The 24,083-nt window shown below is 46.7% G+C and overlaps 1 protein-coding gene across 3 annotated transcripts in view; it reads left to right on the plus strand.

Annotated features, from left to right (window-relative positions):
- Positions 1-3,976: 3,976 nt before the first annotated feature.
- Positions 3,977-24,083, plus strand: part of NTM (neurotrimin) — a 999,601-nt gene continuing 979,494 nt past the window's right edge. The window contains exon 1 of one of the 3 annotated variants that reach the window (XM_047753588.1): positions 3,977-4,384. In XM_047753588.1, coding sequence (XP_047609544.1) covers positions 4,303-4,384 — 82 coding nt within the window. In that variant the 5' untranslated portion in view covers positions 3,977-4,302. The remainder of the gene's footprint in view (positions 4,385-24,083) is intronic. The other 2 variants (XM_047753586.1, XM_047753590.1) reach the window with 2 other exon arrangements.

Raw genomic sequence — 24,083 nt, forward strand, 5'->3', positions numbered from 1 at the left:
TGGCTCTCCAGATGGCTTAGCACTGAGCGGCACTTGGAGTCCAAATCAGACTTTTGGCTCGATGCCCCTAAGGAGGGGTGTCACCTTGGTGAACACACAAAGTGCAAGGCTAGAAAGATTCCCTCCAGGAGTTTAGGGCACAAGCACCCACAGCTGCTCCCAAGGCCACATAGCAGACCACGTCAGTTTCAATTTGACTGAAAGGCTAAAACAAATGAAGAGCTGGTGGTTACCATGTATGGTGATGGTGGCCAAGGAGTTATAAATGTTATCCCCATATCAGACATGGGCTTGGGATGACCCAGCTGGGGTCCCACCGCCCCCAGGAGTCAGAATTGGGGTCTGACCCAGCCAGATGCAGCCCCAGCCCCAGCCTCATTAACAAGCCATGCTAATGATGCCAGCTGTCTGTGGAGTGTGCCCGCATGTGCCAGGCATGTTTCCATTTGCCTGGGTGTGGGGGTAACTCACGTGGGTCAGGATTTTTGCTGGGCTTCTTTTTTTTTCATCTTTGAAAATTTGTATTGCAACTAAGCAGGGCAAGACCAGGGCTCTCAGACACGTTTCAACAGCCCCAAATATAGGTGCTATATTTCCATCTCTCATTCTTAATTTCTTTTTCTTTTTGTAGCTGCACCTGTGCCATATGAAAGTTTCCAGGCTAGGAGTCGAATTGGAGTTGAAGCTGAGGCCTATGCCACAACCAAGGCAACACCATATCTGAGCTGCCTCTGTGACCTATGCCCCACTGTGCAGCAATGCCGGATCCTTAACCATTGAGCCAGGCCAGAGGTCAAACCTGCATCATCATGGACACTATGTCAGGTTCTTAACCCTGTGAGTCACAATGGGAACTCCTCATTTTTAATTTATGGTGTTACTTGCCTACATACTCTTCCTTCTGGTCTCTACCTCACTTTTGAGGTATGTTGTGACTCTCATTATTTCCATAGTGCTTTTAAAACCTATCATAGAAAATGCCCATCTATCACGTCTTTGCATTCAGATAAAATTGCTAATTGTCCGTAACAACCATTTCCAACTCAATTATTACGAAAAGTAATATATATATACACACTTTTCTTCTGTATTTTTTTCTATCAAGGTATGTGTTGTTTCATATATATATATATATATATATATATATATATATATATATATTTGGTCTTTTTGCCTTTTCAGGGCTGCATCTGCTGCATATGGAGATTCGCAGGCCAGCCATCCAATTAGAGCTGTAGCTGCTGGCCTACACTACAGCCACGGCAACTCAGGAACCAAGCCATGTCTGAAACCTACACCACAGTTCATGGCAACACCGAATCCTTAACCCACTGAGGCCAGGGATTGAACCCGTGTCCTCATGGATACTAGTCGGGTTCACTAACTGCTGAGCCACAATGGGAACGCCCTAATTTTTTTTTTTTAAGGCCCGCACTCATGGCATATGGGAAGTTTTTGGACCAGGGGTTGAATCTGAGCCACAGCTGCAACTTTTGGGGATCCTTTAACCCACTGCGCCAGGCTGGGAATTGAACCTGTATCTCTGCAGCAACCCCAACCTGGATTCTTAACCCACAGTGGGAACTTCATGTACAATTTTTAATATAGGCTATTAACACCAGCAGAGGGGCTATATGTAAAACTGACTTCTATTGAGTCCCTCCCAGGACTTAGGACAGTCTTTTAGAAGTTGGTCTGAGAGACAAATGCTCAAGTTTGAATCCTGCCTCCATTGCTTACTAGCTGTGCAGCTGGGGACAAGTTTTCCTGGAGCCTCATTGTCTTTGTCTATAAAATGGGGATGTTAACTGCACCACTGCAGAAGTTGTAAGGATTTAAAGAGCAAAATACATACAAAACACTGACTCTCACACCTGGCACATAGCAAACACTCAATAAATGTCAGCTGGAGGGGTTGGTTGATTATGACGGTCCCATGTATGGATGCTTAATAAAAATTGGTGAATGTACAGATGTGCTGCCGCCCAGGGTGAGGATGCTTGTAAATGGTGTTGGTCTCTCTGCCTCCCCAGGTCAGGGCTAAAGGCTTATCAGTGACCTGCTGTCTTCATCGTCACTCTGGTGAGCAGCGAAGTGGCGGTAGAGGCGGCCACCGGGGCTGCCGCGCTGTTATCACGGCTGCCACAGCCACCCCGGAGCATTTAACTGCACATGTCACTCTGCAGGGACCGCACAAAAAGACTGGGCTAGAGATAAAACGCTTGTCCCTTGGGAGCTCACAACGTCAAGGACGTTTTGATAGGCAAGTGAATTAGAACCTAGTGGCAGAAAAAGAAATCTGTTAACATAAAACACCTTTAAAGTGAAAAGAGATTCAAAACACATCTTTAATTGTACAGATGGGACATCCACAGAAATAAAATGACCTGCCCACAGTCCCTCAGTTTGTATGGAGCTGCGACTAGGATCTAAATCTGCAGATGCCACTGCTCCTTCCACTCAGCCACTGGGCTGCACACCTGCAGGGCTGGGCGCTCTCCTTGACAAATACACAAGGAGAATGGTTATCTGAGCTTTGAGCAAAAAGGCAGTGCTGCAGTTCCCGTCATGGTACAGCGGAAACAAATCTGACAAAGAAACCATGAGGTTGCGGGTTCGATCCCTGGCCTTGCTAGCGGGTTAAGGATTCGGCGTTGCATGAGCTGTGGTGTAGGTTGCAGATGCGGCTCGGATCTAGCGTTGCTATGGCTCTGGCGTAGGCCGGTGGCTACGGCTCCAATTAGACCCCTAGCCTGGGAACCTCCATATGCTGTGGGTGCGGCTCTAAAAAGACAGAAAGACAGAAAAAAGAAATGGCAGTGCTGTTTCTAGTTCACCTATGCAGCCAGTAAATACTTTCGTTCTATGCAGTTCAAGAACATATACATTAAAATTATTATGTGGGTGACTAGTATGTATAATAATTATGGCGGAAATCTGGAAGAACTATTTCAAAACTGTGTGTTAAGGCATCATGATGGCATGGCTGTTCCGAATCAGCTAAGGAGGGTGGCATTAAGGGGCTAAGTCTTCCAGGATTTTTGTTTGTGTCATCTGACTTTCTTCCCATGAGAGGAAACCACAAATTAGAACATCAATTTTTAGGGCCTTAGACTTAGGAGACCTCTCAAAAAGTCATCACGCCCATTAGATTATCTCTGTTAGATTTTGATTCCAACCCATCATCGAAGAGATGTTAGGTCTGCCATCCCCTGAGGACATATTATAACCACTCACAAAGTCTACACTCAGGAAGTTCTTCAGTGTGTCTAACCTAAGTCTGTCTTGCTGCAGTTTAAACCACAAGCACTAAGATTGTTCATCTTCGTGAATGTGGATTGACTGAGGCACATAGAATAAACTCATCCCTCATTCCCTTTTGAAGAAGCTTCTCCATATTCAGATTGCAGTTCTTCTCATATCTCAGAAGCCTCATCCCTTTTTATGGTATCATACGCATGGATGACTTCAGAAAATAAATTAAGTGAATGAACTATAGGACGAATACAGGTATTCCGAAACAGGAGTGACAGGAGAAGAAAATAGAAAGTTATTTATTATTTTCAAAGCAAAGGAGTAGGAGGTTGATTGGAAAAGGTGAGAGATGAGAGGGAGGGGGAAAAAAATCTGTCATTGAATGATATTTTCATCGGAGAGGAAAATAAGTACCAACACATGAAATTTGAATCATCTCTGCAAGTTCCACCAAGCATGAAAATATCCCTTTAAAATTTCCCGTAAGCAGTGGCCGGCTATGGGATTTTTCCAGTGCAAAGGGAATCTGAGTTCAGGAGGCCAGGGAGTGCCAGAAGGAAAAGGATTTTTTGATGCCTGGGGCTCTGAGAGACTGTCAGTTTAAAAAATGAAAGTAATATAGAAGGGGCAAAGTGGCATTTATCATGCCATCTCGCCAGGCTCCTGTCTCTTTAATCAGCTAGCCTGATTTGCCCAGTAAATGATTCCTGAGAGAGTGTGTGTGTGTGTGTGTGTGTGCGTGCGTGTGTGCCGGTGCGCGTGTGTTGTAGCTCTGTCAATCCTTGGATTAGAACCAATGATTGCAGCTTGTAGGAGGGCTGTCCAGGGCCAGATTGTACGATGTGTCTCGGTGCCAGAGTATGAGTAGAGATAATTACTGAGAAGTCACACTCTCTCAAATCCTCGGCTTTCTTGTGGTGTCCTTCAGGAAAACAGTGGATTTAAATCTCCTTCCACCAGCTCGAGAGCAGCACAATCTGTCAGGGAAGAAAGAAAGAAAAAACCGAACCTGACAAAAAAGAAGAAAAAGAAGAAGAAAAAAAAATCATGAAAACCATCCAGGCAAAAATGCACAATTCTATCTCTTGGGCAATCTTCACGGGGCTGGCTGCTCTGTTTCTCTTTCAAGGTAAGAGCCTGCTATCGATTTGCGTACAGCCGACCCAGAGATTGTACAGTGTGCTTTAGATGATTCGCAGACTCCTAGTCGGCTCGGCTGCGCGGTTTGCAGGTGGAGGAGAGGGCGTTTGAGCAGCATGGCTGGGACTCCATCCTCCAGACCAGGCTGTGAGAATATTGATTTGATTCCGGCTGCTCCCGGAACGGGGGCTGTATGTGCATAAGTGAAATGTGTCTTGGGCTCCTGTTCAGTCCGTGGCTGTGTGCTGGTCTCTCTGTACATTCTTGCACACACACAACGGAGACACATGGAAGCGGGGGAATTAGATTCGCGGAGGGCGGCAGGGCTGCTAAGGCGTTGCTTATGTTACTGGGAAGAAATTATGAGAGGAAACTTTAAATATCTATGGGCCAGTCAACTTGCAGAGCTTCTCGCAAGGAGCAAACAGAAAATGCAGGCTAGACATAACCAGGTAACTGCATCCTGTGAGGCTCTGGTCGGAGAGCCAGCCTGAAGGGCTGAATCAATTTGTAGCAGTGGTGGACTCAAACCCTGTTAGTTTTCAATGTGTTTGGGGGTGTGTTTGTGGAGGGGGGTGGCAGGGGGTGGGAACCAGCAGATAAAAGGCTTCGGGAGCAGGCAGGGGGGCTCTGAAATTCAGAAAGCTCTCCTAAGTTGAAGGGAGGGAGGCTTTAAGAGTCGAATGCTAATTTTCTGTTTATTGCTTGGCTTGGAAGCCAAGCCGCGGGGCTGCAGCTGAGGGCCATGCTCGCTGAGCTGTGTCTGGGCTGTGCCGGGTGCTTTGGAAGCCCATTCAACCTTAAGTCCCTTTGCTGCATTGGGTGGCCCCACACCCTGTCCTGACTTAAATGTCCCAGAAGCACTGCCCACCGGCTTGCTCCTACCCACCCTGTCCTTTGAGGGTTTGGTTTGCCTTTTCTTATTAAAGATCCCCACAGTCACAGGGACTAAGCCGGCCAGAGAAACTTTCCCTGGGTGGTCCAGCACTGTCTCCCAGAGGACCCCGTGTGGAAGCTCAGCCCTCTTCGGCTGGGCTCCCAGGGGAAAGTTCACTCCCACCGTGAGGGGAAAGCGTGGGAAGTCCCACCCACCTCTGTCTCTTCCTCCTGCAGCCTGGGGCTCTCTTGGTCCAGACTGGTTCCTACCTCTAGTCTGCTTTCCTCCCTCCGAGAGGAGGCTTTGGGGACTGCCACTGTCCCCCTGACTTAGCTGCAGTGGACTCACACTAGGTGGGCAGAGGGCCCAAGTGGGCAAGGAGCAAATGTGTGTGTACCCTTGGCTGGAGCTCAAGGAGGAAGGCAAGGAGCATTGGAGGCTTCTGGATGGAATGCAAGGGGTCTACAGTGGCGGGTCGCACAGGGATCTCCTTGATGTCATCTGATGCACCCAGCCTCAAGGGGGACACCAGCCTTGGGTCTCTTCCCATGGGGTGGTGGGTGTGAAAGTGAAGGAGGCAGCGTGGAGCAGCCCTGACTGACTCTTACATAACCTGGAGCAGCAGCAGTGTACTTGTGTGTGTGTGTGTGTGTGTGTGTGTGCGCGCGCGTGCGCGCGCGCCCGTGCGTGTGCATATGCGTGTGCATGCGTGCACCTCTGCTTGTACTAAGTGAAGAGGGGCTCACCCAATGAGATCAGAGCCCCAACTCCAGCAGAAGGGAAACTGAGTTCAGGGCCAGGCAGCCTCAGGGAAATAGCCTCCATCACAGAAACCACAGAAATGAAAACTAACTAGGCAAGGGATGGAGCAAGGGGTCAGAGGAAGGGACAGGATAGGTCCCAGGATCTCCATCACTTCATCCGTCCTGAGGTCTGTGTCTCTTCTACCTGTTAACTTCAAACTGGAGACAATGGCCAAAATTCCACCATCCACAGCCCACTGGCAGCATGCCAGAAGCCCCAGGGCCACTCTGAATTTACATATAAATTAGCATACATGATTTTTTTTCATCAGAAATAAATGCAGGGAAGCATAATATTTGCTCATACTTTGAATCATCCCTGAAGAGATGAGAAGGAAGAGGCCGTGCAAAATTCTCCAGAGGGAGATCTGATTTTGCGCTCCTGTTCCTATCTCGGCGTGGGGATGGAGGCCGCTAGGTTTTCCCAGCTCTCCTCACATTCTACCAAACCCTGAATTTTCTAAGACAGATAATGGCCTTATTTGTGCTACTCACCCCGAGCCAGCTCTGAATAGGCTTCCACGTGTCATAAAAGAACAGGGCTGCTCCATTTTAAGGCAACGTGACCCCAGGACCCCCAAGCCACATGCCAGTTGGAGCAGCCAAGGTGATGTGTGTTTTCTTTTGCAGAGGATGGAAGCCAGAGTCCGCCAGCTACCTCTTATCAGACTCACAGAATTACTGAGGCAGCCAGGTCTTGTCTGCAATAATCCACCCCTATTGCCTTGACCCAGTGGGACTAGTTAGAATGCAGTACGCATTCTAAGGCGATTTTTTCCTCCCCTCTGTTTTTGTTTTAGGCTGGCTCTTCCTAGAACTGCTACTTCCAGGCTTTCTTGCCTTCTTCAAAAGGTGTCTGGGGCTAGTGGCAGGTTAGGGACCCCACCCTGACCTGCTCCTCACCTCCACCCCACCAGGAACCATGATCCAGCTTAGAGGGGAAGGGAATCAGCCCTGATTAGTGATGGGGGTAGGGGGAGTGATTATCACCCAGGGGCTCTGGCCTTAAGGCGCACAGGGGTTGATTAACCAGAGCTTCTCATTTCTGGGAACCAAGAGAGGGCTGGGATTAGGCGCTGTCCTTTTCAGCACACCGCCCACCTTCTGCCACAGAGAGGCTCTGAAAAGGATGGCTGGTGGTGCGGCAGCTTCTCTCTTTCTAGAAACCCAACCATTTCTCCTTCAAAGGACTCAGGCTCCTTTCAACACCTTCCAAGGTGCTGGGTGAGATTCTTGTCTTGCCTTTCTCATTTTCTCTCATCTCCTCACAGCCCACATCAACTCACCTGCGCACTAACACCCAAGCGGGGCAGAGGGGAAGAGGAAGGAGACGGGGCTGTGCTCACACTCCCCTTCGCTAGGCGCCAGCGACATGGACACCGTTCAGCTGGGCAGATCGGCCAAGTTCCTGCCACTCGCAGTAAACACTTGGGTGCCAGCCGCAGCCGGGGCTGGGCAACGCTTCTGAGACGTGAGGGAGGCAGATGAAACCATAACAATGTTTACTGGCAAAGTGAAAAATCGGTTTGGGATGATGAGACCCTGGGCCTGATGTAAGCATTGTGGACACTTGGAAGCATGGCCAAAAAAAAAAAAAAAAAAAAATTAGGGGAGAGAGCAGAGGAGCTTCACAAAGTGGACCCTGGCTGCCAGGCTTGGCGCTGCCAACTGGGGGCAAGCCAGGGGCAGGTCATGGACAGCACAGGCAATGCAGCTCACCCCATCCTCCACACTCCATGGTCCTTGGGTGGCTGGAGAGTCCCAGCAGGCCTTACTGCACTAGAGCACTAGAGCCTTTTTTGGGTGGTAGCTTTACTTGCCAGGTCCAAGCCTAGTCTCGGTGCTGGTTCTTCCCTTTTGTTACTTTTAAAGCCAAATATGAGCCCTGGAACCTCTTCTCATCAGCTCTGACATCAGCCACTGGCATGCGTGGTTTCTCAGTAGCCTCCCCTGTGGTGCGGTGCTTGGATGAAGGCTGCTGAGCTGTGTCCCTGGTGGGCCTCTCCTGGTTCCCAGCTCATGAGCTCCGTAGGCCCTGCCTTCCAGCAGCTCCCTGAGGCTCCATCCCCTGCAGGCATACCATCTGCAGCCCTGAGGTGCAGCGACCCAGGCTGGTGCCACCTACCTGTTGTGGATGGGCCACTCCAGTGTCGGCTTCAGCCACAGTCTGTCCCTTGGGATGAGGTGAGCTCTCTTGATGTCCTAAGTGGTGGCAGCATTTCTGAGTCAACATGAGCCACATGATTCTGGTCATAGTTCCAGTACTTTCACTTTGACTTGGAATTGAGATTGAATTACTACTGTGAAGGAAGGGGACGTATGTTTGAAAGTGAGGGTGTGAGTGCGTGTTATGGTACTTTCAGCTTTTATTAAGAACCTCGCCTTCTTGCCCCACATAGGTGCCTTACTTGTGCAGTGACATTTCTACAAACATTTCATTTCTCATAACATCAAATAAAAACATCCTTGTTAAATATGCGGGAAAGATTTTCATTGCCTTGCTGGCTCCTCATGGTGGAAACACTCTAGGTGTGTGGGGTGGACTATCGCATCTAGGATTTGTCCTTGTTCCAGATATTCTTTTTTGGTTTGGAGTTCATGGCCCGCTCTTATCCACTAATTAGAATGATAATGATGCAAAACAAACAAGCAAAGCAAAAACCCGCTTTGCTTTCTATCTAACCTCAACAGAGATCCTACAGACCCTTCAAACACTCTATTAAGTGTGCCTTTCTAGATTTCAAGCTGGTTCTAGTGGCCTGAGCACAGGTGGGTGGGGAGCAGAGACCACCGAACTTGAAGATCTTTGTTTTCAGTAGGTGAAAATATTTCCCTCTGTGCCCTGATATCCCCACCTGTCTGCCAGGCTGGGAGCAACTCCCCGGGGTTGGACTCATTAATGCTCGTAAGGCTACAAACATGTGGGGCTAAGTGGAACTCCATGCTGAGCCTGATGGTATTTACGCAGCTCCTTCCTTTCTGCTCTACTGGCTTGTTACATGTTTACTTTATGTCTGTAGTCATTTGAAATTCAATAAAACTAATTAAACCTAAAAAATGAAAACATGCAAAAATAAGGTAATCAATGGCGTACAGGTTGGATGGGATCAAGGTACCACATCCTCCTGAATGTCTCCTCCTACCTGGTGGCCATTGCCTCCTTTCCTTATAAGATGTGCTGCTGAAGACCCCAGGGGATTTAGAATAAACACAGGGGTGTGTGTGTGAGGGGGGATGGGGACCTCCTCCCATCCTCCCATCCTTTTGTAGGAGGAGACTTCTGAGCAGAGATGCTGGGGGATGGGGGGACCAATGGCAAAGGGGAGGGGCTCTGGGGAGGAGAAGGGCCACTGGATGGGGGAGGAGGGGCCAGAGCGGGGAGTTTTACAGGGAACAGGGCAGCTCTAATCTGGACTGGCAAAGGGTGGGAAGAAGAGGACTCTAGCCTCTGCTTTGATTGCATTCAGTGACCTCATAGGCTTTGTAGTTTAGGTATTTGTGCACTTGGTTCTGCAACCTTCTGGCTTGAGCCTGGTCTGGCTACCACTGCTGACACTGAAAAGAGCTTCCAAGGAAGAGCTATGTGTGTTCCTCCGCCTCCCCTCTCCTTCTCCCTCCCTGATTCTCCCTCATTTCCTCTCCCCTTTCTTCCTCCCTCTTTTTGCCCTCTCTCCCCCTCCCTGCTTCTCTGCCCCCCCTTTTCTCTTTTTCACTTTCCCTTCTTCCTTCTTCCTTTCATTTTTCCTTCTCCTCTATGGGGAAAATAATTGATCGGCTGACAGATCTGGGTCAAGCCGGCAGGGGTTGCTCTGCTTCCCTCTGGCTGGCCTAGAAGAGGGGGCGGTGTCTGTCCTGCTAGGTGACAAGGAGCTAGGATGACATGGTGCACTGGGAGCAGGAGCGAGGACTCAGGAACCGATGGGCAAGTTCATGCCCCATAAGGGTGGCTGGGGTCCTCCTGACAGCAGTGTCCTCAGTTGTTGCAGGTCCTTGGCACCCCAATGCTCCATAGGCCATCTCCCATTGCCTCTTCCCCAGGCTCTGTACCCTGCTTGTTTCAGCTTTCTTAGTCTTCTCTCTGCTTGCCCCTCCTTTTCTCCTCTTTCCAAAACCAAGACAGGAGATCACAGAATCTCCCCCACTTAAGTCATATGAGAGAAGTGGCCTTTTGTTTATTTGCAAGAAGAAAAACAGAAACCCAGACGGAAGAACTCTGTAAGTCATTTGCAAACTGCAAAACAAACCAACACCGATTCGCATTTTCATTGCTGAGAAAAGAGTATTTCAAGAGAGACTGTCAAGCTGAGAAACCAAATATTGGAAAACACATTCTTCAGCTCTGTTACTAAGGACATCTCAGGTTACTAAATTTGATTTTTTTTTTTTGGCTTCTCAAAAAATATTGCCCTTTACAGTAATAAAAGACTGTTCAAAAGACTGGCTGGTCTTGGCTTCAATTGCTCATTCAAATTCAGTCTCTAAGGGGGCTTCCTTTGCTTTGTCTTGGTGGTGATATTACTGAAACTCTAACCCAACATGGACTAGATCTAATCCTTTATCTGTCCATTGGTTTGGTCACCCAGCAAGTGTTTATTTAGTACCTAGTATGTCCCCTGCATTGTTCCAGGTGCTGGAAATGTCTCAGTGACCAAACCAACGGGAGACAGAGCATGAGCATGGCCTCCCAGGTTTGGCTTAATGTTTCCTCCTTTTGAATCATCCTGGGAAGTACCAAGGAGAGTTCCAGAAGCAAAGGGAGACTGGGTGACTTCAGCCTCCTGCACAGCTGCTCCTGCAAATTATGGTGGGCAGCAGGAAAGCAACAACCTGGGATCCTTGTTTGCAGAGGGGGGAGCCCGGGGTTGGGGGAGTGCACAGCCTGACCCCGTGTCCTTCCTACTTCAGAGGTGCTGCCTCTGATGCCCCAACTTGACTTCTGCCCGGAAGGAGCTCATGAATGTGTGTCATGCCCTCCCTTAGCACGTGGATGGCCAAAGCTGGTATGAGGTGGTTGGTGGTGTGACCATTAGCTCTTGCCATTCAGGCTATTGGTTGCTCCTTGGCACCACTGCCATCCTGTCTAATGGCTTATCCACCTTCTTTGTGCTCTGCCTTCTGCACAGAACCAGAGGCCAAAGGCAGCGAAGGGCTCATTCACACAGGACAGGGGAGGATTGGCTACAGGTGGCTACAGGATTGGGTGAGGCAAATGCCATTCAGGAGATTGTGTGAGGGAGCCATAGCTCAAGGTAGATGTAAGAGGACCTCCCTTCTAAGCCCCAACCCCCCTTTTTTTTTGGCTACACACTCATCACACCCTAATCTAGGGTTCCTGGAGTCATAGACATCCATCTCCTTTATTTGTTCTTTTCTGATGCCATCCTGTGGTAGAGACGCAAGTTTTCTTTCAACCCGTCAACTTGTGTTTTAGCCATCTGTACCCAAAGGGAGTTGAGCTTCTCTTATGCTCCCACTGTGAGCTGTCGATACCCCCTGGATGCTTGAGGATGGCGGCCTTCCTGACTGCTTCTATCTGCATTTGCATAGTGGTGGTGATTCTCCTTAGCTTTTCTCCTGTAGAGGAACAAGTAAGTACCTTTCTTGGGGATCCATTTTTCTTCCAAGTCAAGCAACCTGGAGCAATTCTACCTCTCTGGATTCTATTTCAGAGGTTAGACGGTCCTTATGGCAAGGGTACAAATATGTCTTTATTTGCAATACTCCCGTTTTTGAAGCCGTTGGTTCTCAAATTTGGTCTACCATAGAATCACCTGGGGAGCTCTATAAAAATACCAGTGTCTGGACCCCATCCCAGAACAATTACATCAGAAGCTCTGTGAGATGTTCTGGTATTTTTTCAGAACTCTCTAAGAGGTTCCCATCTGTGGCCAGGTTTGAAAACCATGACTGTAAAGTCACCTGAAAAATGTTCTATGACCTTGGATAGGACACATCCTCTAGGAGTTCCCATTGTGGCTCAGTGGTAAGAAACCTGACTAGTGTCCATGGGGATGCATGTTCGATCCCTGGCCTCACTCAGTGGGTTAAGTATCCAGCATTGCAATGAGCTGCAGCACGGCTCGGATCTTACATTGCTGCAGCTGTGGTGGTGGCGTAGGCTGGCAGCTGCAGCTCTGATTCAACCCCTAGCCTGGGAACCTCCATATGCCACAGATGCAGCCTTAAAAATATAAAAAGAAAAAAAAGGCACATCCTCTATATGAGCCTCAGTTTCTACACCTCTAAAATAAAGCAGTAGAACTAAAAGACCTATGAATTTCATTTCAAGTTCCACATTTTGCAATTCCGCAGATAGTCTTTTTTGAGTCCTAGTTCTTGAAAGGTAGTGGTGCTAGAAGAAAACATTCAGAAGCAGTCTCTGTTTGCAGGAAGCTAAGAATATAAACATAGTCGCAGAAGGACGAGCAAAGTTGGAATGTGTAAGCGGTGTGTGTGCACACAAACACTCTACACTGTATCATATACTCTGTATCACATATCCGCACATGCATGTGCTCCTTCATCTAGAAGGCATTCTTTGGGTGAGAGGAATGGATTGACCAGTAGTAGCATTTCAACTAGGGGGCCTCAGGAACGAGAGTCACTCTTAACTGATCCTATAGGAGAAATTCAGGAGCCTTTGAAGGTGTGAATGTGAGTCAAGAATGAATGTCTTGGAGCTGAATTGAGGGCACTAAGTGATGATAGCCTTGGCAGATGTTCCATTCATAAGTGTGAATATTTGCATATCTCTCTTCTGGCCTCTATTCTACTCCCCCAGAACCGGCTACCCAGATGCTGCTTCCATTGCTCTCCCTCCTCGTGGGCAGCAAAGGCTTCTCGTTCAGCACCCCAATGGCAATTTTGCAGCTACTGTGTTAGGCAGAGTGATGCTGGCTTTACCCTCCAAGCCAGGTCAGATCCTGCAGTGCACGCAGGAGGGGAAACCTACTTGTGTTTGCTGGAGTCCACAGGTGTAAGAGGCATGGGGGGAGCATAGCTGCCCTGCAGATTTGTGCCATGTGCAGTTACTGGGTAACTCATAAGCATTCACAGCGCTGTGTCAGCCAAGCCCCGAGTCACAACCAGCTCCAGCCCAGAGCAACTTTCAAGATGGTTTATTTCAATGCCCCTCTTGGAGCCCTAACACTTCAGACGTGCAGCTGCAGAAGTTCCCCCAAGTGGTGCAGTGGGTTAAGAATCTGACTATAGCAACTTAGTCACTACGGAGGTTTGGATTGGATTCACAGCCCAGAACAGTGGGTTAAAGGATCTGGTGTTACTGCAGCTGTGGTCTAGGTCATAGCTGCAGCTTGGGTTCAGTTTCTAGCCTGGGAACTTCCATATGTTGTAGGTGCAGCCAGAAAAAAAACTAGTGCAGCTGCAGTGGCCCCCTAAGTTCTATCTTCCATACGGGGGAACTTGCATCTCTCCAGATGGCTATTGTATCCGATATTTCAGGAAGACAGGAAGACAAAGGAAGAACAATCTGTCTGACAGATTCTAGCCATTCACTCTGGGTCTGGAAAGAAAACATACATGATAGCTGGATTGCCTGGGTCCGAACCCTGGCTCTGCCACTTCCTAGTTTGAAACCTTTGGTGATGAATCAACCTCTGTGTGTGATTCACTTCCCTCTTGTATGAAATGGAGCTAACTATGAGACGTACCTTTAAGGCTGGTATGAGGACTAAATAAGTTATTGCAGATAAAGTGGTTGGAACACTGCCTGGCACATAGTAAGCTCTCAATAAATATTGCCTAATAGTATTATGATTGCTATTAATACGAATACCCACAGGACAAGGCTAATTTTTCTTCAACATGACTTCAAATATTTGAAAACATCTTTCCCTTAGCTTCTCCCTAGGTGAAATATTCCAAACTTTTCTCCTGTTTTCTATATAATCATCCATGGAGAGGAACTGGTTATAACGGTATTCTTCTTCTTCTTTGAGATGGATCTCAATTTATTTTAAGGAGGCAGTATTACCTACATACCAAAAGCTGACTTAGATAGCTCATGAGAAAAGAATGTTATTCTTCATGAACATGGGATTCTCAACAAATAGTCTCAAAATATTAACAGAAAATTCAGCAGTATTTCTAAACACATATATTTTAATTAGGATTTTTTTCTTTTCTTTCTCAAAATTTTTAATTGAAATATAGTTGATTTACAATGTTGTGTTAGTTTCAGGTATTCAGCAAGGTGGTTTTGGTTATATATATGTATATTATATATGTGTGTGTGCATATATGTATGTATATTATTTACACTCTTTTTTAGCTTCTTTTTCCATTACAGGTTATTACAAGACATTGAGTATAGTTCCCACTCTGCATCCTTTTTAAAGTACATCTCCCCCCAGTGTGCTCTGAGTAGCCCAGGCTATTACAGGATATGGCCTCTCATGATTCCAAATCCAGATAAAATGAAGACTCAGCACCTTGGAAAGGCAGGGCCTGGATGAGCCAGCCTCTCTCCTAAACCCCGTTACTCCCATTCCTTGGATTCTGTGGGGCTTTCTGTGGTTTCCTCTCCCAGCACTTGTGTACCTGCTCCCTCGGTGAGTGCTTCTTGTCCACCTGGAAAATGCTTGTTAGGATTCAAGACATGACTCCAGGCTCAGCGTCCCTTTGAATCCCCTCCCTCCTTCTTCTGTGTTTGCATTGCTCTTGATCTCACTCCCATTCTTCATATCCACCGCACATTTGTATAGCTACCTTCTTACACATCTGTCTCCCCTTAGCTCAGACTGTGAGCTCCCAGAGGTCAGGACAGCCTTGGGCACCTGTACACCTAGCATAGGACTTGGCATACAGGTGACCCTTAGTGTTTATGGATAAAATAAAAGTGGGGAGAGAAAGAGAGAGAGAAGGCTGATCATGAGCCAGAAACCCTGTGGACTTACGATGAGCTGTGATTCTACACTTCCTCACCCTATGCTTATGCTGTTGTACTGTGCGCTCCACAACTTGGCCTCAGAACTTCTCCATTCTGAAGTCTTTTTATTAGATTCAACACCTCTCTTCCTTCTGATAAGATCTTTTTTGGACTCTGAATATGTAACCCCCACACATTTCCTTGCTGAAACCAGTCATAAACCAGATGTTCTAGGCACCTAGCTAGGTAGCAGGGGATGAGCTCACTCTTTCTGGCCAAACTCACTCAAGAGCTGGAAATGGTCCCTCTAGGGGTCATGGATCAGGTGCATGGAGGAGGGGCTGCTCTTGGAACTGCACTGGTGTCAGAGGGAGCAGCAGGGACAAGGGAAGGCGAGACCTAAGAAAAGAGGAAAGTGATTGGGTGGGTTTGACCATCTGGAGAAGGTGAAGTGGATGACTGCTTCTTACCTGCTTCTTCAAACCTACTTTTTCCTCTTCTTCAACAAGCTTCCCCCTGGGGCATCTGGCTATCTCAAGGAAAGGGGACCCAGACCTGGAAAAGATTAATTGATAGCATTTTTCTCACTGGCATTGGTGATGCACAGGCATCTGTAGTTGGATAAACCACTTTTCTAATTCTGAAAACAAATGAGAGTCATTGTTCTATATTTCTCCTTCCTTTTCCCATGGAACATCTTAATAGAAGGAGCTAAATGCCTTATCACCACTTTTTCATTACTTTCTTGCACAGCTGAAGCCTTGCTCAAGGCTAAAATAGTTTAGCCATCAAATCCAAAAGCTTTTTCACAGACTTCTAGAATCCTGAGATACCTTGGGATTTTCCCCATCTCCACCCAAGGCAACCATCCCACCTGAATGGTGTTTGCTAATTCCTGCTCACCACGTCCAGAACTACCAGTGAGAAGATGCTCACTGCCTGAGCCATGGTCCCAATTCTGGCTGTTTATTCCAATGGCCTATGGAGATGGTTATGAATGAGCACATGCCCAGATTCAGCTCACAAAAATTCTCCTTAAATAGGCCAGAATGGGACAGGGTCATCTCCACTTTGAAATGCCTATCCATGACTCTGCAGGTACAGCTGAGAATAACTGACACCATCCCCGCTTTCTGTAGTGGATAAACTGTGAGAAAACACTGTTCTGTATAAATTCTATCCTTTCTCTTTATGATAGATTTATAGATGTAAATTTGTTCAGGGTAGCAATGTGCCTGTTTAAAATACTTGCCTCTGAGAGTCCCTTAGAGCTGAGGATGGTGGCGCTATGCAGTTCCAGCCAGTGGAAACAAGCAGACGTCTCTGAGGTGGGAGTTTGAGGGTTGTACTCAGGAAGCCTGTGCTTTGTGGTCCTTACCCCCTCCCTCCGTTTCTTGATTGAGAGCCTGGCATACTACCTGGGGGTCCAGAAACCAACTTGCAAATAAGAGGACAAAACAGACACACACACCGAGATTGGCAAAACAGGACACTCTTAGGTTGAACTAAATGGACTTGCTGTTTTAGTAAATCAAAAATAGCTGAGGAGTTCCTGTTGGGGAGCAGTGGGTTACGAACTCAACTAGGACCCATTAGGATGTGGGTCTGATCCCTGGCCTCACTCAATGGGTTAAGGATCTGGTGTTGCTATGAGCTGTGGTGTAGGCCAGCAGCTGTAGCTCTGCTTCGACCCCTAGCCTGGGAACCTCCATATGCTACATGAACAACAACAACAACAACAACAACAACAACAACAACAACAACAACAAAAGTGAGTCCAAACCATTTCATATGGCTCAATCTAATAGAGGGATCTCAAGTTCAAGATAGCATAAGCAGTTATGCCAGCTCTGGAGTACATACTTCCACACATTATTGACAGAAAAAAATCCCTACATAATTAGGTTTCTATTACTTGCAGCTGAATACAATCCTAATGCATCTACATAGGGCAAATATTTGCCTCTTCCTGACTTGTACCAGTTAGAGCTACTCAAAATACAAGTCATATTGCATGGCCCAGTATCCTTCCAAGAGGAGACTATCATGAATCCTACTTGTCCTGACGTTTTTAGTTGCTTCTCATCATCATCAGGGCACAGCTCTGGACCACAAAGCATCCTCATCACTATCCTCTAAACATGTTCCTTTTTGACAATGATCCACTAAAAGGCATTTCCACACAGGTTGTTCCTAGTGTAGACTGATCAGCAAAGTGGGGAGTAGGCTCTTACCTACCACATTTTGGGCTTTATATCTAGGTCCACTTTATCATTGTTATTGTACACATTTCTTTTCTTTTTCTTTTTCAGATACACCACACAATTGGCTCATTGATGTTGCACTCATTCCTAGACTAAAATGCTCTTATTCAAGACCTCTCCCATGCTTGCTTTTAAGTATTTGAAATTTCATTGCACAGGGGTCCATTATTTAAATCCATTGAGACTGTTTTTGTATGCTGATGAGCTGTCACCATCAGCTTTGTGTCATCCCCAAATGACATAGACATGTCATGTCCACATCAACAGGGTGAATGATTTTTTAAAAAGCAAAATAATAGATTCAAGGTCACAGCCCAGTTCTTACTTACATTTATATTTCATCCACTCCAGAATGATTTATTCAGACCCTACTGTGTGCTAGCCATAAACAAGTCCAAGTTCTTACACTCAGTGAAGTAAGACAATTCAATGCACATGGTAAGTGCTGGGATAAAAGCAAGTCATGTTTGCTATGGCAGCATCTCAATTTCTCCGGTTGAGAATTTCTGGAAGGAAGAGCTGTTAAAGCCGAGACACAAAGGTGACTAGTCAACCAGGTAACAGGAGAGATGAGTGTTACATGCAAAGGAAATGGCATATGCCAAAGCCTAGAGTCAGAAGAGCATGGTAGGGATTTAGGAACCCAATTTGCAATCTGGATGGATTAGCGTGTTTGTCGACTTTGGGGGATAAAGCTGATGGGGGCCAGATTATAGGTAAAGAGATAGGAGGTAGAGGTAGAGAAGTTGTCACAGGTCAGACCTCAAATGGCCTTATGGTTCCTGTTAAGGTAAGAAAGTATTGAACGGTTGTATGCCAGATAGCAGCTCAATTAGTTTGCAGTTTTAGTTGTTAAATTACATAATTTGGGTTACTTAAAAATGTTGAAATGTTACTCTCGTTACAGGGTGGGGAGGAATTAAGAGGGAAAAGGCCAGAGGATGTCGAGCCAGTCGGGCATGAGTTATGTGGCAGAGATAAGGAGACACGGGCATTCGGGGGTCATAGATGTAGAAGGGTCAGACTTGGAGGTGAAGAGGAAAGGCAATAGCAGTGAGAAAGGGAAACAGAAGAGGACCTCTAGTATCTGGGTAAATGGGATACAGCAGGTTTTAGGGAGCTAGTGATGAACGCGATCTGGGTCATGATGGTTTTATTGGCTTACGCAGAGCTCTCTGATGTGAAGTTAGCTAGCTGGGTCCTGAATTCTGGACAGATATCTGAGCTTGGACAAAGATGGTCTTCAACACAGATATATTTAATTATCCAGGAAGAGAGTAGAGCATGAAGAGGAATGGGGGCAGACGACTAGTATTTAAAGATTGGGAAGAGAAAGGTCTTAGAAAGATGATGGATAAGATGTGGCCAAAACGCAGAAGAAAAACCAGGAGAGCATGACGGCATCGAGGTCCAAGGACGTGTGTTTGGGAAAGGAGGAGCATTGTCTACATCAAATGCTGCTAGAGACTAAGTAAGGTCCGACTTAGGCATGAGAATATCTCCATCCTCTCGGGAGAACAGTCTTGTGGGATGGAGCTGAAGTGTTGGGGGGTAAAGTGGGGTGAGAATTAAAATGTGGATAATTATTTCAAGGTTTTTTTAAAGAGGGAGGAAATAGGGAGACGGTAGGGGGGCTGCCGTTGGAGAGGACGTTGTTGCCAGTGTAAGGTGGGGAAGATGTCTCTGGATGCTGGTAGGAGGGGGCTGGTGAAGGAAGGCATGAAGCGAAAAGGTGCAAGAGGTGACCAACCAGGTGAGTCCCCTCAGGGAATGAGAGGAGTGGGGTGGGTGGCAAACAGACCAGACAGAAGAATGGGTCTTGAAGAGAAGAAGAAAGGCTAATATCACTACTATTTAAAATAAGGAAGGAGCCACGTATTTGAAAATCTCCATTATCATTGGATTCAGCTGCGAATGACAAGAACAGCGAAAGAGGTTTAAATAAGACGGAAGTTTCTCTCTCTGCTCACGAAAACACTCTGCTTTGTTACTGGCTGGTGCAGGGGGCCCTGCTCTCAGGGCCCCCGCTCTTTCTGTAGTTTAGATCCACTGTACACAGTCTAAGACAGCAGCATCCATGGGCCAGGGATGAAAGAGGAGATAAAGAAGGGGAGAACTAGAGTACTCACTGTGGCTCAGCAGGTTAAGAACCCGACATAGTGTCCATGAGGATGCAGGTTTGATCCCTGGCCTGCTCAGTAGGTTTAGGATCCGGTGTTGCTGCAGCATGCACTATAGGTCACAGATGTGGCTTGGATCTGGTGGTGTTGTGACTGTGGTGTAGGACTTCAGCTGCAGGTCTGGTTCCCCCTAGCCTGAGAACACATATGCTGCAAATGTGGCCATAAAAGGGGAAGAAAAGGAGTGGGAGGCAGAATGCACATGTGGGCTGCCTTCTAAAGAACCTCCCTTCCTGAAAGCCCGTACATGGCACACTTCCTCACATGCCCTTGGCAGACTTTTGTCCCATGGCCACATTGAGATGCAAGGGAATGTGGGAAAGTGCCACCCACTTTGGATGACCACATGCCCAGACAGATTGACAGATTCAGGGGCGAGGACCACAGAAGAAGGGGAGGGTGAATATTAAGAGGCAATTCAGCTATAAAAGGGAGGATGGTTAAACTTCACTTGACCACAGAGTTCCCATCGTGGCGTAGTGGTTAATGAATTCGACTAGAAACCATGAGGTTTCAGGTTCGATCCCTGGCCTTGCTCAGTGGGTTAAGGATCCGGCTTTGCCACAGCTGCGGCACAGGTTGCAGATGTGGCTCAGATACTGTGTTGCTGTGGCTGTGTTGGAGGCTGGCAGCTGTAGCTGCAAATGGATCCCTAACTTGGGAACTTCCATATGCCACGAGTATGGCTCTAAAAGGGAAACAAAACACCACAATTCCGTGCCACTTTATACCCATTGGGTAGTTATTAATTTTTTAAAAAGTGGCGAGGATCCAGAGAAACTGGATCAGGACCCATGTACTGCTGGTGGTGCAGCCACTGTGAACATAGTTTGGTGGTTCCTCAGAAAATTCAAAATATAATTACCATATGATCCAGTGATTCTATTTCTAGGTATATAACCTCAACATTTGAAGGCAGAGACTCAGTTATTTGTCCACCAATGTTTATAGCAGCCTTATTCACAACAAGCAAAAGTAGAAGCGAGCCAGGTGCCCATCAATGGAGGAAGGAACAAAGGGGGTCTGTACATACAATCGAATATCATCCAGCCTTAAGGAAATGAGTAACTACAATCCTGCCACCTGCCACAACATGGCTGGACCTTGGAAACATGCTAAGCGACATGTCAGGCACAAAAGGCAATTCACCTATTGTCTGAAAGGGAGGAGGGTTAAACTTCCCTCCTGCCTTTGCAAAAGGACAATCATTGTATAATACAAATATTGTATGATGCAGCTTCTGTGGGGTACTTACCATAGACGAATTCACAGAGACAGAAATTAGAAGTTACCAGGATCAGGGAATGAGGAGCTATTGTTTATGGCTACAGAGTTTCTGCTTGGAATGATGAAAAATTTGGAGAGAGGGATCGTGGTGATGGTGGCACAGCCTTGTGAATGAACTTATGGCCGCTGAATTGGACTCAAAAATGGTTAAAATGGTAAATTTTATGTTGTATGTATTTTACCACAATAAAGAAAAATGGAAGAAAGATAAATAGCTGTCTTTGGCACTGCACAGGTGCAGGTAAAGTTTTCAAGCTTAGTGACAGGAAGTTGAAGAAGTTTGCATTTGATGGCTCTTATTTTCTCTGAGTACAATTCGGGGAAGGTGTGTGTCTGCACGCATGTGTGTATAGGTTCCTGGGTGTGCCTGTGACTCTGTAGGCTGGTTCTTCCAAGAAAATGGAAGAGGATTGAAATGGTGGTTTTCGTAGTGATGGGAGAGCTGGCTGGCAAATCAGAGGGATTCCTTGTAGAAATAATCACTCCTTTCCTCACTGCATTCTCTTTACTCTGGATTTTTAAATTATTATTACTATTTTTATTGATGTATAATTGATGTACAATATTATATACATTATAGGTGCACAGTAGAGTGATTCATAATTTTCAAAGGTTATACTCCTTTTATAGTTATTCTAAAATATTGGCTATAGTCCTCTTTTCTCTGGATTTAAGATACAATATGTTATACCCCCATTTGATTTTCCATCTATTTTCTTGGTTCTGGCCCCACCTCTTTTGGGAGAAGGTCCCTACATCTCCTCAATGGTGGGGCCAGAACCAGGAACAGAGATGGAAAATAAGATGGGGGTAGAACAGAGTGTATCTTCAGTCCAGAGGAAAGAGGAATATAGCCAGTATTTTATAATAAGTTCTCCCAAACGAGGTCAAAGTCCATCTCCGAATCAGTTCTCCATTAATTCTGCAAGGAATTATGAAGATAGAGGATTTCAGGAATTTGCTTGTGGTGCAGTGGATTAAGGATCCAGCATCGTCACTGCAGTGGCTTGGGTCTCTGCTGTGGCACAGGTTCGATACCTGGCCTGGGAACTTTCACATACCACAGGCACAGCCACAAAACAAAACAAAACAAAATAGCAGGTTATGTTTACAATTTGTATTTCTGGAACTCCACCTCAGTCAGACCGTACTTTTCTCCTCTGAGTTCCATCATTAACTCTAACAATAGAAATGGAGTTTTGTTTGTTTGTTTGTTTTCTGAAGTCTTTATTTTCCTCATCTATAGATGGGATATTTAAATTTCCATGGAATGTAGTTTTCACATTTACTTGAATTATGCTTGTGAAATCTGTCACGTGATTCATATTGGAAAAGTAAAGCCAAAGATTTTGGGAGGTGTTTGTGCAAGGGGGTGTTACTGTTAGTGGCTGACCTTTCCCAGGAGGTCATCCTCAGTCCGCGCCCCCCGCCCCCCCGCCAGTCACCCAGCAACTGGCTTCCATTCGGTCTCCTCTCTAAACCCTGCCTGTGTCTCCCCAGCTTGGCTCAGGCTGACGTCGTTGCTCACAGGGCTAACACAGCCTCTGAATAGGATCCTGCTACCAGTTTTCGTCTCAGCTCGGCCCATCCTCTGTCTTGCCCAGAATTCCCGATCTTGCTACTGAAACAAATTCTGCCACTTTAGTCCTTACTGAACATCTGTCCTAGCGCCACAGGGCTCTCTAGGTAAAGTTCCCTAACTCCCCTGTCTTGCCCTAGCCCCTTACCCTGTCCCCCAGTGTCCTGCTCAAACTGCCCTCTAGCCCACTGACTGGGACCTTGACCATAGATATTGACGTGGACACTGATCACAGACATTGACCTGACACTGACGCCCCTCCACATCCTGGGGCCCTTGCACAGCTGCCCTCAGCAGGGATGTCCCTCGGGCGGGGTCAGCACAAGGCAACCCTCGGACACTTGTTTCCACCTTGAGATGGACTGCAGATGGCAGGAAAGGAATTGAAAAGCCTGGAAAAGGAGAGCAATGGTGTTTGGAGACCGGCTCTAAGCCCTGATTCTATCCTTAAGGACTCCTCCCAGCAGTTTCCTTGTTAAGAGTCCAGGCTGTGCAGTCTTGGTCCCTGAATCAGAAAGTCTGGGGCCCAAGGGGGAGGGGGAGGGAGTGGGATGGATGGGGTGCTTGGGGCTAATAGATGCAGACTATTGCCTTTGGAATGAATTAGCAATGAGATCCTGCTGTGTAGCACTGGGAACTATGTCTAGTCACTTATGATGGAGCATGATAATGGGAGAAAAAAGAATGTATACACGTATGTGTACCTGGGTCACCATGCCGTACAGTAGAAAATTGACAGAACACTGTAAACTAGCTATAAGGGAAAACATAAAAATCATGATATTAAAAAAAAGAGTAAAATCTGGGGCTTTCTGAAGGGCAGCTCTCTGCATCTCCAGAAGCCCTTCCATTGGGCAATTCACACAAAATTTCAAGAACTGCTGACCTACAGCAGTTGTGTAGCACAGGTGTAGCAACTCTGACTGGAAGGACCGCCCCTCTGGGCTCCGTGGCCTCATGGGAGGCGTCTTGGTTTCTTTGCAATATTCCCACATTAGGAAAAAACCACCAGACAAAGCAAGTTGGTGGCCTGAAAGCTATGGAAATATGCAAACGATGTAAGTAAATGCAAATTCCCTTTTGCTCCAGTTGCCAGACTTCGTAAATAAAAATCCAGGACGCTCGATACATTTAAAGGCCAGATAAGTAACACATAAACTTTCAATTATGCATAGAACATACTTATACTAAAAAAAAAATTTACTGTTTATCCGAAATTCAAATTTAACGGGGCATCTTGTTTTTGTTCTGTTTTTACCTGGCACCCTATCTGAGGTCCGTACAGCTTATGTACCTGAGGAAGAGAGCTTGATCAGAGTTAGGGGTCTAAAAGGTAGAAGTAAGTTTTAATAACTTATCTGTTTTTTGCTTTAGGGACACACCCACGGCGTATGGAAGTTCCCAGGCTAGGGGTCAAATCGGAGCTACAGCTGGAGGCCTACACCACAGCCACAGCAATGCAGGATGTGAGCCTCTTCTGCGACCTACACCACAGCTCACGGCAACACCGGATCCTTAACCCACTGGGAAAGGCCAGGAATCGAACCTGCATCCTCATGGATATTAGTTGGATTCGTCTCCGCTGCGCCACAACGGGAACTCCAATAACTTATTTACTTTTTAACAAGGAGATACCAGGTTTGTCAGAAAAGAAAAGGAATGGCTGTTCTTTCTGGCTCGTTGGACTATTTTTAAAATCTGTATTTGGGAAAGAGGGAGACAGAGAGAGAGAAAGAGACAAGATGGGATTTGAAAGTGGCCCACATGCCAGAAAGTTCCTCCCTTCAGCTGAAATAACTGAGCACCTATTA

Source organism: Phacochoerus africanus, chromosome 11 (genome assembly GCF_016906955.1).
Source record: "Phacochoerus africanus isolate WHEZ1 chromosome 11, ROS_Pafr_v1, whole genome shotgun sequence".
NCBI classification, from domain to species: Eukaryota; Metazoa; Chordata; class Mammalia; order Artiodactyla; family Suidae; genus Phacochoerus; species Phacochoerus africanus.